This window comes from Paramisgurnus dabryanus, chromosome 5 (assembly GCF_030506205.2).
Source record: "Paramisgurnus dabryanus chromosome 5, PD_genome_1.1, whole genome shotgun sequence".
Taxonomy (NCBI): domain Eukaryota; kingdom Metazoa; phylum Chordata; class Actinopteri; order Cypriniformes; family Cobitidae; genus Paramisgurnus; species Paramisgurnus dabryanus.
The window spans coordinates 48,607,281-48,623,666 of record NC_133341.1 but is presented as its reverse complement, the minus strand read 5'-3'; the positions used below and the strand labels follow the sequence as shown (position 1 = coordinate 48,623,666).

At 38.4% G+C, this 16,386-nt stretch overlaps 1 protein-coding gene across 2 annotated transcripts in view; it reads left to right on the top strand.

Moving 5' to 3' along the window:
* traf2b (Tnf receptor-associated factor 2b) overlaps positions 1-16,386 on the top strand; it is a 29,137-nt gene that overhangs the window by 4,561 nt on the left and 8,190 nt on the right. The window contains exons 2-6 of one of the 2 annotated variants that reach the window (XM_065284583.2): positions 6,435-6,513; positions 7,216-7,436; positions 10,061-10,139; positions 10,342-10,440; positions 12,526-12,687. In XM_065284583.2, the coding sequence (XP_065140655.2) occupies positions 6,493-6,513; positions 7,216-7,436; positions 10,061-10,139; positions 10,342-10,440; positions 12,526-12,687 (582 nt within the window). In that variant the 5' untranslated portion in view covers positions 6,435-6,492. The remainder of the gene's footprint in view (positions 1-6,434; positions 6,514-7,215; positions 7,437-10,060; positions 10,140-10,341; positions 10,441-12,525; positions 12,688-16,386) is intronic. The other variant, XM_065284582.2, reaches the window with a different exon arrangement.

The following is a 16,386-nucleotide window of genomic DNA, read 5'->3' as shown; positions in this document are numbered from 1 at the left end:
AATTTGTCTGCTGTGTGAAGATGGTCACAAATTGGAGTTGTGTCCCAAAATGGAAAAGAAGTTACACAATGAAAAAATTAACTTCTTGAAGGAGAAAGGTGTTTGTTTTGGGTGTTTATCTGTTGGACACATGAGCAGGGACTGTCATAGGCGTCTGTCTTGTAAATTGTGTAATCTGAAACATCCTACCATCCTTCACATCCATTCAAAGGAGAAGAAAACCAATTCAGAGGACACACAGCAGGAAATATCAGGAAACAGTCATAAGGTTTCTCCCAAGACATGTGGCCATATAGGGGCCGGAGCACAGGACAGTGTATTGGCAATTGTGCCTGTTCAGATTAAGGCTAAGAAAGGTAACCAAGTGTTAACTACATATGCATTTTTAGATCCTGGCAGCACAGCCACTTTCTGCTCTGAACGACTCATGAGGGAGCTAAAAGTCAGAGGAAGGAGTGCCAAAATTTTGTTAAGGACTATGAATCAAGAAAAGTTTGTTGACAGTCATGTTATCTCAGGATTGGAAATAGCTGCACTCAATGGTAACACCTACTTTGAATTGCCAGAAGTTTACACACAGTGTAAAATGCCTGTGACTCGTGACAACATCCCACGACAGGAAGAGTTAAGTGCATGGCCATACTTAAGCTCTGTGGAAATTCCTGTAATTGATGCTGATGTGGAGCTGTTAATTGGGACCAATGTTCCAAAGGCATTGGAACCATGGAAAGTGTTACACAGCGACAAAGAAGGACCTTATGCTGTTAAAACCTTACTCGGCTGGGTTATCAATGGACCAGTGAGAGGAGGCAATGAGACTGAGATTAGCTGTCCCACTATTACAGCCAATAGAATAACTATTGCTCATATAGAGGAACTACTGGTGAAGCAATACAATCATGATTTCAATGAGAAATCGGCAGATGACAAGCTAGAAATGTCTAGAGAAGATCTCAATTTTATGGCAATCATGAACAGTTCAGCTGAACTCAACAGTGGACATTACTGCATGAGATTACCTTTTAGAGAGGATAATGTTGTTATGCCCAATAACCGCCATGTTGTTGAGCAAAGGGCTCTCTGCCTGAAAAGAAAACTTGAGAAAAATGCAACATTTAAGGAGGAATATGTTCAGTTCCTTGGTGATGTCATAGACAAGGGCTATGCAGAGAGGGTGCCAGAACATCAATTGAAAGGAAAAGAAGGAAAGGTCTGGTACATCCCGCACCATGGCGTGCATCATCCCAAAAAAGGAACCCTGAGAGTGGTGTTTGACTGCGGTGCAAGTTTCAAAGGGATTTCCCTCAACAATCAACTACTCCAGGGACCTGACTTGACAAATTCTTTGCTTGGAGTTCTCATAAGGTTTCGTCAAGAACCTATAGCAGTGATGGCGGATATACAGGCAATGTATCACCAAGTCAAAGTGGCAAAACAAGATGCAGATTTTCTTCGTTTCCTCTGGTGGCCAAATGGTGAACTGACACAACATCTCACTGAATATAGAATGACTGTTCATTTGTTTGGTGCAATATCATCACCCAGCTGTGCTAGTTTTGCCCTAAGAAAGACTGCTGATGACAACAGAGAAAAATTCCCAGCACATGTGATCAACACCATCAAGCAGAACTTTTATGTAGATGACTGCTTGAAGTCCATGCCTTCAAAGGCAGAAGCAATGGTCTTGGTGAAAGACCTGACAGCTCTATGCCAATTGGGAGGATTTCAGTTGTTGAAATGGGTCAGTAACAGCAGATCAGTGTTGGAGTCCATTGATGTAGAGAAAAGAGCTAAAGAAATCAAAGGTCTGGATTTCGACAGAGATGATCTCCCTGTAGAGAGAACATTGGGTTTGCAATGGTGTGCAGAAACTGACACCTTCAGATTCAAGATGGTAGTCCAGGAAAGACCATTTACAAGAAGAGGCATCTTGTCTGTTGTGAGTTCTGTATACGACCCCATTGGATTCCTGGCACCTTTTACCTTACCTGCCAAGTTGATGCTGCAAAACCTTTGTAGGTTGAGCTACAGTTGGGATGACCTCATTCCTCATCAATACCAGCAGCAGTGGGTCAGGTGGCTGGAAGACCTAAAAGGGCTTAGCGCATTCAACGTGCCAAGATGCATCAAACCAAAAGATTTTGGACAGCTCAAAAGTGTCCAACTGCATCACTTCTCTGATGCTTGCGAGGATGGCTACGGCACGGTTTCATACCTGAGGTTAAAAAATGATCAGGACAAAGTTCATCTAGCCTTCATTTTAGGAAAGGCACGAGTTGCTCCAGTCAAGAAGGTGACAATCCCAAGGATGGAACTAACAGCTGCTGTGCTTGCTGTCAGAGTTGACAGAATGCTGAAAGCAGAGCTACAATTAGAGCTGGAAAGTTCAATTTTCTGGACGGACAGCACAACTGTGCTAAAGTACATCAGGAATGAAACGAAACGCTTTCACACCTTTGTTTCAAATAGGATCTCCATAATCAGAGAAGCCACTGTTGTCCCCCAATGGAGGTATGTTGACACAAACCAGAATCCAGCAGACGAAGCCTCCCGGGGTTTAAAAGCTGAAGAACTTCTTACATGTTGCAGATGGATCCATGGTCCAGACTTCCTTTTCAAGAACGAAGGTGACTGGCCTATAAATATTGTGGAACCTACTTCTTCTTTTAGCTGTGATGACCCTGAGGTTAAAGGACAGGCTGTTGTGAATACTGTAATCCTCAAAGAGTCACAGAATGCAATGACCCAGCTGATTACAAACTTCTCGTCATGGAAAAGGTTGAAGACCTCAGTTGCTTGGTTTCATCGGTGGAGAAAGGTGTTGCAGTTGTTGTGTCACAAAAGACAGGAAATACAAGAGTGTGTGTCTGGTAGTGGACTTGACATATCTGAACAGAAGAACAAAGTGGAAAAGGAGATGCAAGGCTTCAAAGCCACATTGGGTGGTCAAACTTTGTCATTGGAAGATATTAACACTGCTGAAAGTGCCATTATTCAGTATTGCCAAATGGAAAAGTTCAGCAATGAAATAACTGCATTGAAAAGTGGAATATCTGGAGTTAAGAAAAATAGTCCAATTTACAAACTTGATCCAGTGCTGGAAAATGGGCTTTTGAGAGTGGGAGGACGACTCAGTAAAGCGGCAATGCCTGATGACATAAAACACCCAGTCATTCTTGCTAAAGATCAGCATATCTCAACTCTCATTTTGCGCCACATTCATGAGCAATTGGGACATTGTGGAAGAAATCATCTGCTTTCCAGACTCCGCCAACAGTATTGGATCACCAGTGCTAATTCTGCAGCCAGAAAGATAATTTCTTCCTGTGTTATTTGTAGACGCTATAGGGGAAATTTGGGTGAGCAAAAGATGGCTAATTTGCCAAAGGAAAGACTTCAACCAGATCTTCCACCATTTACAAATTCGGGTGTCGATTATTTTGGTCCTTTCGAGGTGAAGGCAGGCCGTAGCCGCATCAAAAGATATGGAGTTATCTTCACTTGTATGGCCAGCAGGGCAGTACATTTGGAAATGGCGTACTCACTGGACACCAGTTCATGCATCCATGCATTGCGTAGATTCATTTCAAGACGAGGCCAAGTGTCACACATTAGATCTGATAATGGAACCAACTTTGTCGGAGCAGAACGTGAACTGCGACAAGCTCTATCTGCTCTGAATCACAAGCAAATTCAAAACGCATTACTTCAATCTGGAGTAAAATGGACTTTCAACACCCCTAGTGCTTCACATCATGGAGGGGTATGGGAGAGAATCATTCGTATGGTCAGGAAGGTGCTGAATTCCGTACTTCATCAGCAAACTACAGATGATGAAGGATTGCAAACTCTTCTGTGTGAGGTGGAAGCTATTCTTAATGACCGTCCACTCACAAAAAGTTCAGATGATCCTAATGATTTGGAACCCCTGACTCCCAATCACATTATCTTGTTAAAGGGCAAACCTGCTTTTCCACCAGGACTTTTTGACACAAGTGATCTGTACACCAGACGGCGATGGAGGCAAGTTCAGTTTCTTGCTGATCTTTTCTGGCACAGATGGGTTCGGGAGTACATTCCACTACTACAGGAACGGCAACGGTGGTTAAAGGACAAGAGAAGCTTTGTTGTAGGGGACATTGTTCTTGTGGCAGATTCTACTGCCCCTCGTGGATCCTGGCTGTTAGGAAAGGTGTTGCAGACCTTTCCAGACACACAGGGACTGGTACGTTCTGTCAAAGTCCTGACTAAATGCAACATACTTGAGAGACCGATCACAAAGATCTGTCTTTTGTTGGAGGCTGATTAAGACTCTTTTAATGCTGTAACCTCAACTTTGAGGTTATCTACTCCATGGACATTCACTTGCACTATGAACATTATTGATTGAAAATGCACACTTGCACTATGAACATTATTGAATGATTTGTCATTGGCTCCATTATTAATTTGATGAATTGTTGTGTTAATATACAGTAACAATTAGGGGCCGGTGTGTTGTGGCCAATGTGAATGTGTGTGCATGTATAGTGTGTGTGTGTGTGGGTGGGCGTGAGGTTGGCGTGAATGATTTGTCTGTTACGTCACCTGCGCACCTGTATGTGCTAATCAGCCAGGGTAGTAAGGGAATCACTGGGAAGCCAGAGGGGTAAGTTAGCTGAGGAAGCCACACAGTTTTTCAACCTCAGCTGTGCGATGGTGATGGTTTTTAGTCTGTTCGTCCTTGAACGTTTAAGTCAGTCGTTTGTATATGTTTTTAAATTTACATAATAAAGAAGAGTTAATTGTACAACGATGGAGGACCTCATTTATTTGCAACAGCAAGAGTTGGAAATGGCTTCAAAATACCTGTAGTGGCTTTTTTTTTTGTGGACAGATTGCCACTACAAGTGGCTTATTTTAAATGTTGAAGAAGATTTTTTTAATTCAGAACTATATCTTTGGTGAACATGGTATTTAGATTCAAATGTGTTTTGCAAGTATACATGTCTCATGCTTGTAAGCGGAAGACTAGCAGTATTAAAGACTGCAATGTATGCAGAGTTTAAAATATGGGTAACTGAGAGCATAGCTAAAAACGCATAGGCTGACATTTGCAAGGAATGAAGTCACAACACCTGTCAAACATAAAACATGCTAAAATCAACTACATGGGAGGAGTTTCAACTTTTAGAGAACTGTATATTAGGTTGAATTCTGAAAAAGTCTCTTTAGTTGAATGGCCACCAACTCGGCCTTATTGTTGTTAGCAATAAAGTCATCTTTTGGCAATGGAACCCTCTGTTGAAAATTATTTGTCATAATCACTAAAAAAATCCACACAACGTTCTCCGTCACACACTCAAGGACTTTTCAAACTGGAAATAGTTAACCCTGGGTTTGGCACCACAATGCAGGGTTAACCCCACAAAAGCGGTGCTAACTCTGCTTCTGGTTAATTTCAGGGATAACCCCCTTCTTAATTACAAGTGTGAAACGATCCTTAACCAAAAAGCAGGGTTTATAACGAAGATAACTCAGACTAACATGTGGGAGTGGAGAGTTAGCCATGCCCATTTCTTTACGTTCCATGGAATATACCATCATACCACCCAGCCCTAGTTGAATTATGTGGCTGATTTACGTACGAACACTTGCATGTGATCTTTGATTTATAAATAGAACATTGCTTACAGATGTGCGAATGCGGTTGAGTATGAATATTTTTAAGTGAATGCCATATTTGGTTTTTGGGTGCATGTACACTTTTAGTTTGGATCCTATGCACAGTTTTATAAATGAGACCCCTGGGCATGTCGGTATACGAAGCAAGCTTAAGATTGAATAAACTGAAAAGTTTTTGGCGCATTATTGTTTATTGTGCTTTACACATGCCCATCTTTTTTTAAAGCTTCAATGTGTCTAAATACTACCACCCATATTTTAAAACGTCTAATTAATTGTCTAAACATACAAAAGTTTGGAAGTTAAAAAATTGGATTTTTTATTTGTATCAAAGATTCTTTCAGTTTTCTTGAAGCCTAGTAGAAGTTGAAGTATCCAAGTTGTTATTTATTTTTTGGGTAAACAACTACTTGAAATCAAAAATTATAACCTTACAACCTTTTGTCATTTGAGAAAATGTGGCTTATTTCAGAGTGGGTGGTGATATTTTATGAAATCAAAACAATGACGCATATGGACAAAAATAAAATATTATAAACCAAAAATAAGGTATTGAGCAAAATGTTTATAGATATAAAGTTTAACTCTAGATTTTTTTCCTTGTTAAATAAAAATTAAATAAAAAGCTAAAACAGAGCAACAATAATTAAAGAACTTAAATCCTTTGATATCTCTAACCTGCGTTTTCAACGTTTTTTTTTGCAGCAATTAAATCTTCCTTTGCAATACCTACAATTTTTTTGCAATGCTGCTTTTATTCTGTGTTTCAGTCAACTGTTTGCTTGTGATACTGTTTTACATCTGAAGGAATTAAAAACTGGTGCACAGATGGCTTTACCCACTGAGCAGGTAAGTCATTAGTAACACAATTTGTTTTAAAACATTTACGTTTTCGTTTGATCAGAACAAAAGCGACAGCTAAATCTATAAAACATTTTTTTTTCTTGTGTAAGATGTACTTTGTACTGTCATATTGATGTACAATGACAGATTTACTATACGTGATCATAGACATCATATTCATCTGTGCCTTTGCTCAGTCACAATGACTTGGTCTGCTGCTGTCTGCATTTCAAGGTGTGATGGCTTTGAGGCATCCATAGTAGCAAAACTTGTACATACCCCATTACCTTGACTCTAACCTAATGTTAAAATAATGCCATAAGTGAAGTGAAACGTTAAGCGCAAAATAGAAAACGGTATCACAAAAGCAAAAACGCTGCATAAAAGGAGTGTTACAAAAAATGGAAGGTACTGCAAAGGAAGTTATGTTGCAAAATAACTGCAAAACATTGTTGCAGAGATAAAAGTCATCAAAAACATTATTTTACCTAGATTTTACAGTTCTTATCAAAATGAATTGTAAAAACTTTTTTTGGTCTCGCCATGAAAATAGCCAAAGAAGCTGGCATGGCGTTAAAAACAAACAAACAAACTTGTTGAGTATAGAGTTTCATTTGTAAATATGTCACATATGGAACAAAAATGTGTTGTGTTGAATTTAAACAAGTATGTTGTAAATGTGAACAGATGTGCTCTGTGATTTTGCAGATGATCAGCACAGATGACACTGTGAGTAAATGGAAGGCAATGGCACGACCGTCTTTACCCTCCTCTTTGGACTCCACATTGCCTGGGATATCTCGGGATGTGCTGTCGGTGTCTATGGAATCGAAATACCAATGTCAACAGTGTAAAGAGATCCTGCGGAAACCTTATCAAGCACAGTGTGGCCATCGCTTCTGTGTGTTCTGTTTCAAACAACTCACCAGGTACCAAGGATTACTGCCTCATGCTCTCCATTATTGCCACCCTCTCCATGGAAATTTCCCAGTCTGCTTAATTCCACCGCTGTAGCTACCACTGCACTGTAGCTAGACGGATAGAATATTTCTCTTTTTGTTTAAACTTTAAAGTTGATTGCCTCAGTTGCCTTCTAATCCAATGGCTACTTGCACCTGGATATTCCATCTTCACTTACCTCTGTGGATATGTCCTAGGATATTTTCAGTCTTGGGTGAGCTCTGCCTTGGTGTCAGTCATTCAGCTATGGTCAGCATTATTGTCATTGTCTACAGTACTGTACTGTCAGACTGAAAAATATTTTCATAGACCGATATATCTGTTTAGCACTACTTTAAATTACGCAGCAAAAAAATTTTTTGCACAGCGAATTCACTAAGATGTTATGTTATGTAAGGTACATTTTTGTGGTTGTTTGTGCGGTAACATGGTTTTTTTAGACCCATTTAAAATCAACATGCTAAAATAAACCATTGTAAAAAATTATTGGGCTGTTGTCTACCGGTACTAAAATATAATTAAAAAAAAACATGAAACATGCATTAGTTCTTCTGCCTCAATATATTTTCAAGAAATTAAAGCTGTTTATTTTTAAGCTGCTTTAAATGCATATTTACCGTGTAAAAGCAAGCACAAATAATATGACACGTTGATGTAGATTTAACTAAACAACAGTATATCAAATGTATCAACCTTAGAAATATATGCAAAATACACATAATATTAATAAAAAAAATCTTAAACACTAAATTCAAGAAAATTTGCTTACCCCATTGGCAGATTTCTTGCTTTTTTATGCAAAAAAATTCCTGAAGCGTTGTCCAGATGACCGACCCGCACTTAACCCGGGAGCAGACTGCCTCGGCTCGTATGCTCTCGTATCGCTCGGTCCCACAGAATTTAGATAAAACGTGTCGACTTGCCGATCTGCGCAGCTTCGAATGAAGTCCACCACACCCGCTCAGTAGTCTGCGTGCTGTGCGTGATGTATTATTGTTTTTTTGCGCATGCGATGCAGTTCAGGACCACGAACAGTTCACACAGCTGTCTGAGTTTAGCCACGTAATGTAAACAGTCAAACAATAAATCGGATCTTAGCAAAAAATCGGAATTGAGTATTAAAGTTTGCAATGTGAACAAAGTCTTAGTCAACAAATTCACATGTATTGCCCTGCCCTCGGGGAGGCTTTTACACCGTTAGTATTTACGACACTGGTAAAAGACAATTGCACTTATCAACCACTTGGGGTAACCATGAGCCACTGTTACATAGTGTTGCTTTAAGATTTGCACGACATTACATTAAAGGCGGGTGCATGATTTTTGAAAAACACAGGTCACATGACAATGACATCATGGCAGATGCAGTATGTCCGAATGGTATTCATACTGCACCCGCATATTCTACGTAGAAGTTACTGTTATACTGATAAAGCATTAGGTACTTTATCTAATTATGTACGTATTGTCACAGTACGTGATTTTGGATGAAGCCAGGGTTTGCTTTCCACCAAACTAATTAAAAACCTATGCATCCCGGAAGTTAAAGCCCATGAAATCATAGATTAGTTTAGATAAGTTGTTTTAGGGTTTATATGCATCAGGTAGTCTGTGACCAATCGATTGGAGTTGTCGCAGTCACTTCAAACTATAAAAATACTAAAACTTTGTTGCACCCTCATGGTGAGCATGAGCACGACAATTTGTTTTTACGTAAAAGTTATATCACGTATTATAAAGACTAGTAATTAAGCATTTTTAGCGTTAACACTTTAAAGATACACCCCAGAACAAAGATAACATTTTTAACATTTTAAAACACTGTGAACAAGAATGTCAGAGAAACATCTATTTTTAAGCTGTAAATTAAAATTAAATAAAAATTAAAACTTTTAGATTTTTCACTTGACTTCCTAAATAGTCTTTGGTGGGATAATTTTGTGGGTGGTTCTTACCTCAAACTTTTATCTTGTCATCATTTCCTATAAATGTTTTGCATACAACCCCTGAATTCTCTTGAAATGCATTTTAACTAGAAGAGATATGCAGTGTCTGTGATTGATAAGGCGAATAGTCTAAAGCAGTAGTTCTCAAACTGGGGGCCAGGAGATGGTGCCAGGAGGGCCCCAGTTTTATGACATTTTATAAAATACATACATTTATCATGAATTTTGTGTAATTAAACCTAAAAAAAATAAGGCTACTAACCAACAGCACTACTTTTTAATTATACCAAAATAAATTATACAATGTTAAGTATGAGAACTGTTTTGTCATAAATTTTTAGTGGGGGGGGCCTTGAAGGAATGCACCCTACAAAAGCTGGGCCGCATGCTGAAAAAGTTTGAGAACCACTGGTCTATAGTGCCAAATTTTTTTGCAAAACAGTTTCCACTTACAAATATGTGTTGCAAATGCTGCTTTCACTTCAACTTTCCAGTTAAAACACTTCTGTCAAACCCCGAGAAAGAAGGCGAAATGGTTTCCAAGAAATTGTTGAGCCTGCTTATTTAATCTCCACTTGCCTTTAACCACCCTACTTTGCCTAAAGACTGTATTTCAAATTTTGTCAAAATCTTTTTTTCCCCATTAGCACAGGGCCGATACCCTGCGAAGCCTGCCGTTCTGAGGGTATATTTGAGGAGACGATTTCTATGCTCAATATAACAGTGGTAAGCTGCATTCTCTGAAATGAGATCTCAGAACAAAGCTATCATTGTCTTATCTTGTCATTGCTAAATGTAAACTGGGGTGGAAAATTCCAGAGTACACTTACTGACACTGGTGTAATGTTTAGTAGTACTAGGAATAGGAAATGGTAGATATTCATTAACTTAGTAAACTCCATGGTATTTTCCTTCCCATATTCCACAGGCATTTCCTGACAACGCAGCACGCAGAGAAATTGACAGCTTGCCTGCTAAATGTAATAATGAAGGCTGTAGTTGGACTGGATCACTGAAAGACTATGAGGTAAGGACACAGATCACTTGGTCTGTCGTAAGATTTATTGTGAAATAGCAGAAAGTCATTGTTATACCGAATGGGGCACATATCAAAACCTGTGTGAAAGGCTGTTACAGAGCTTTTTAAAGGCTCAATGGTTCAGAACAGGCTTGTTTAACAAATACCGGTACTAATCTAGAGTCCACCCACATCCGCATTTAAAAAATGGGGGTGGGGCGGAAAGTCCCAATGCAGTGGAAAGCACCGAAGAAACATGAGATCGTTTCTTTTTCTTTTTTCAAGTTTTTCAAGTGATAGTATTTCTAGTAGTATTGTTGGTAAAGCACTTAATCTGTAAAAGCACTTTAAGTGATTTTACCAAACCTTAAACCTTACAGATCACATTGGGTGGCTGAAAAACAAGCTTTCCCAGTTCACTTTTTACATTGTTTTGTTTCCTTTAAACCCTAAATCTTATCAGTTTAAATTCTTGTTCTGCCTGTGAGTTTCCGTATGACTGTGCTTTTCCCCTTGTGACTTATTTAGTGACTTATCCTAAACCAGACTATGCAGAAAGAAATGATTATTGTTGACTCAATGCTGATTCATTTGTTTGTAGACAATGTGACCAAAGTACAAAAGCATGATGCATGTGGCCGACTCCCAACCTATAAGCTCACAGTCAATACTTTAACTTGCAGACCATATAAATGCATAATCACAAACTGTGAAGTAAATTCTTCTCATAAAGTGTCAGCAAAAATGTATTGCAGGGTTTATCTGTTGATCTGGCCTTGTACATACAGTCTTAAATAGCAGTTGTATAGGGTTCGGCAAGGACAAGGTAAACCTTTGACATTTAATTGTGATTAAATATCCTGTTTAATTTTTTTTTTTAAAGAAGCACATGATGCTTTTAAGATCCATGCATTTGTGCATCAAATATAGCTTTTCTTCAGTATGAAGGTTGATGAACTGGTAAAGTTTCTAACTGAAACAACTTCTTAATGCTCGTGTGGTTAAACTGTGACTATTTAAACATCTGCTCCCCACACCCTGTCTAAGCTTAGCACCATCATGTAGTAATGCATGAACAAACAGTTCCATGCCATAAAGACACACCTGCTCTTGTCCACGTCAGTGCAGTGAAAACATGTCTGCCCTTGGAAAGGATTATAATGAAAACGGCATTTTTTTTTGTAATGTTGAAATAAAAAAATACATTTAGCTTTTATCAAGTTCATTATTTTATTTTTGGGATCGGTAGAAAACATGTACATTACTTTTAATTTCTAAAAACGCTTTTTTTTCTTTAGGGAAAAAGGAGCTACAAAATAGGTGTTTACCATCTGCCTAATAGAGCTTGTTGTAGCTCCTTTATCCTTAAACCCCTCCTTTCAAAATGTGCACTCTGCTCTGGTTGGTCTGCTGGCAAACTTTGTTGCGATTGCTCAGAACAAAAAAAATTTTTTTTTCAAAGTTTTGCTTGAGTGCAAGCCAGACTAGCAGCTAAGCAGGTGATGAAGCTATGTCATGGAAATAACTTTGTAACTTTGCAGACACATTATTTACATGCTCAATGCTATATTACACAATAAAGGAAAGATAAAATAAAAAAGAAACATAATAAATGCTTTTTAATGGTGTTTGTTTGTACTTTAAATATGTTTCAAAGTGCAAATGTATGTGCATACTCCCTTAAAGTGTAACTAAACCCCTAATCAGAGCTTGACTCCACCCACTGGCAATATTTGAAAAATGCGAACTGAGCTCGTACCAAGGGCGTGGTGAGCTTGAACCTGCTTGCGCAGGGTTGTACCACTTACGTTACGCGGTAGCACAACATTCAATAGGAAAATTCAAATGCAGTAGCCACCGTTTAACCTGAAGAGGGCAGCCCTCATTTTTACACCATATATTGCATTAAAATACTTTATACCAAAATGTCAAAAAAAGTTACTCAAATCAATGAACAGCACTAATAAAGCCCATTAGAGATCATTAACTAAAAAAGTTTATGAGTCATGAGTTTATCACTAATATTTTGCACACCGCATACTGTAGGCCTTATTTACAACGCATTTTGTTCCCTTTTTTTTTTTGCTTTTTTAGAGTCAACATGAAGGTCGCTGTGACTTTGAGCGGGTCAAATGTGAAGCATGTCAGGCACTCATCTTGCTCAGCGAGAAAGACCGTCACAATGAACGCGAGTGTGAAGCCAGAACGCTCAATTGCAAATATTGCAAAGTCACATTTAACTTCAAGGAAATTAAGGTAAATATCTTAGAGTTGATTTATACTTCAGCTACAGCTACTGGTTTGTTTTACGAATACAATCTGAAGTGAAAGGGATGAGAAAAAATTACAAAAATGTTTACCAAAAAATGTTTTATTGACTTGTTCTTTAAATGACCATTGTCATTGATGGCTTTCTTTCATGTTTGGAAGTAAAGCTGAGAATTTTTGGAAAATGTTCTTCTAGTTCTTGTTCTTGGCAGTGTTTGGTGCTCATCTTTTCACAAGCTTCAGAATATCCTAAAGCTATGGCATAAGTCAAATGTAATTATTTTATGAAGGTTTTGTGTCCTTTCCAAGCTTGCAAAGAGAGAGACATGATACATCCAGGCCTAGATTTACAGGGGTGACCACATTTTCACAATATCAGTCTTGCAATGCAATTGTTCACATGTTCCAAAATAGCTGCATTACTGAAAAATACTAAATAGACTTAACTCTATGCAATTGCTACACATGTCCTTATGCACAATTGATGAAATTTTCAGAATAGGAAGTTAAGAAGCAAAGAATCATACAATCACTTTGACTAATTAAAGGCATTAGATACATACATATAAAATAGGTTATATCCAGATGGCATATTGTAATGAGATGAGTGGCATGGCACTATACATAGCCTACTTGTATCCTTTACACGTTTATTGTCTTTTATCCAGTTTTCCTTAACTGGGCACTGATGTAGACCTTCATTCTCATATATAATGTTTTTTGGTGTAAATGTAGGCTAAAAGTTCTCCCGCTCTCTTTATCTCTCATCTCTACAATGTCTAAGTAAACCTGCGCGAGCCCATCTTCTCGCGGTTCGGAGTGAGATGTGTTGACTTTACCCGGGCTGCTGAGACCCATTGGTAGATTCAACTGAACGATTGATGCGCAAATCATGCAAATGATTGGTAAAAACCCGATCGCACAATCCGTATTTTTGTCAAGCCTTCCCGCACATTCACGAGTATTTCGTTTAAAAAAAACACTTTGGTCGCAGTATGGAGCCCTTGGTGGCCTCCAATTGCCTGATGCCCCAGGGCAATCCCCCAATCCCGTCTATGAATAATCCAGCCCTGGATACATGGCAATTGTGGTCAAAACCCACAACAATATTTCTAGAAAATTCCCAGTTTTGGTTCCAAACAAAAAGAAAGCCATAGGGCATTTGATGGTGACTTACAAGAAGGTAAGTTAATAATGAGTACACTGTCAGAAAAAAGTACAGTGGCTAAGATTAAATCATACTAGTGATGTCATGACTCCCAAGGGGTTGAAAAAACTACCAGGAGAAAACCCTGTGGGGGAAAAAGTCCTTGGGAGGGAATAAACCCTGAGAGAGAGCTAGACTTAGCTGATCCTATAGAAGATATATTATATGGGAATTAAAAATTGTAAACATTTTAATTCAAATTTTAAGGAAGCGATTGGTTGTCGCTGGGAAGACTTGGGCGATCCAGTAAAAAAATACTATAAAGTACTATATATTAAAAAAATACTATACTATAAGATTTCATAAGATTTAAAAAATGTAGAAAGTCAAGGGAAGTGGTCGGTGGGCATCACGATGATGGGAGGCCAGTGGATCAGTGATATGATGAGCTTCACAGCAGCAGGAACTATGTCTGTTATAGTCTCAGTGTTCTTGGGTTTGAGGACAAGAGAGAGAAAGAGAAGCAGACAGCATATGGCATATTTTTGAGATATTACTAAGATGGAAGAATGCTGTATTATAGACGTTGAATATATGACTATCGAAAGATGGATTGCTGTCGAACATCACACCTAGGTTCTTGACTGTGGAAGATGGCAAAACAGTGCAGCCGAGCCGTCTATGGGTTACTTGTAATCGGACATATTTAGTTTGGAGCGATTTGTTTTAATAAAAGGTATCGCTGTCTTATTGGAGTTTAGCATAAGGAAGGTATTTGCCATCCAGTCACTGATATTACTAATACAGTCTGTTAGCTTAGAAAACTGGTGGGTGGATTTGAGGTCAAGGTCTCTTTATTTCGTAGCTGCAGGTAAAATTGTTTTGCAGATAAATAGAATTTCGTTGTCCAGAATAACACATACAAGACATAAAAACATTAAACAATTTGCATACAAATATACTGGTTAATAACAACAGACACATGCATATACCCTCACGATTCAACTAACTATAGCATACTAAAACATCTCTCTGTTTTAGTGAGGAGATGTAAAGCTGGGTATTATCTGCATAGCAATGAAAACTAATTTCATGTTTCCTGATATGTCTACTAGAGGTAACATGTATACTGAGAAAAGGATATGGCCTAGAACGGATCCCTGCGGCATGCCATATTTAACCTGAGCGTGACCATAACATTTCCTCATTTACATGAAGTGATAGCAGTCAGTTAAAGGCGGAATGCCAATGTTGACCCACCCCACACATACGCAACCCCGGCAAGGATGTTGGTTAGTAGACACGCCCCTTACTGCTGATTGGCTACAAGTGTGTTTTGGTAGTCGTCCCGACTCCCTTTTCCAAAGTGTTTTTCAAACAATGTGCACTCCGCCTTTAAATTTGATCTAAACCAGGCTAACGCCTGACCACTGATGCCAACATAGTTTTCTAGTCTGTTGAGTAAGATTGTGTGATCTATTGTGTCAAAGGCTGCACTAAGGTGTAGTCATATAAGAATTCAGATTGCACCATGATCGGATGTTGAAATGGGGTCATTTGTAACTCTAAGCAGTATGTTCTATAGTGGGGCCTGAATCCTAATTGGAACTTATCATATGTATTATTTTTCTTTTTTCATGTGCATAATTGGCTTGCCACTAATTTTTCAAATATTTTAGAAAAAAGGGAGATTTGAAATTGATCTAAAATTATTAAAGCAACACTATGTAGTTTTTTTACCTTTAAATAATGTCTGTAAAATTATTTCAGTGATAGAACAACTTTTAACTGGACAAATTGTACTGTTGCTGCAACCTGAGCAGCCTCCTAGCTGCTACAAGCACACTCTAAAAGTGGCAGTGGAGGGTAGGAAACACAGCCCCGCCCCTCCCCCTGCCTGCAGAAGAGTGTCTGATACTAGGCACTGTTGCGCTTTTCAACCACATGGGGGAGCTGTAAGTCATTTTTACATGGAAACTACATAGTGTTGCTTTAAAGTGCGTCTTGCAGGTTAACCACCACTGTCGATTAATGGGTACATAAATCACTCAAGATATGTGTATAATTTTTAAAATGTCTCAAAAATGGTCTTAAAGACCACTTTTTTTTACGTTTTTGGTATTAACGGTTTTTTTACGCAATTCTGCGATGACGTCACTTTGGGGAGAAGTGAAGGAAGCCTCAGCCAGAGCCATAGAGATAGATGAGACATTTATTGCTGTTTAATACTTACGTATACAATTTGGAAATCATATATACATCGTAGTAAATATATAATGTGTTATACTGCAAAGTTACCATGATAATTATTATTTATGATATCTGTGGAAATAAATAAAACTTCGCAAATCTGCTGATTTGATCCATTCATGTCCTGACCACCAGGCTAGAGATTTTTAAACATCCTTAGTTAATCCACACTTACTAGTCTATCAAATAATATCTCAAATATATTGTTTTGTGAAATAAAAGGATGCTTTATATTGTTTATGCGATTATAACGAATCACACGATCATTTTATACGCAGCAGTCAGCAGCT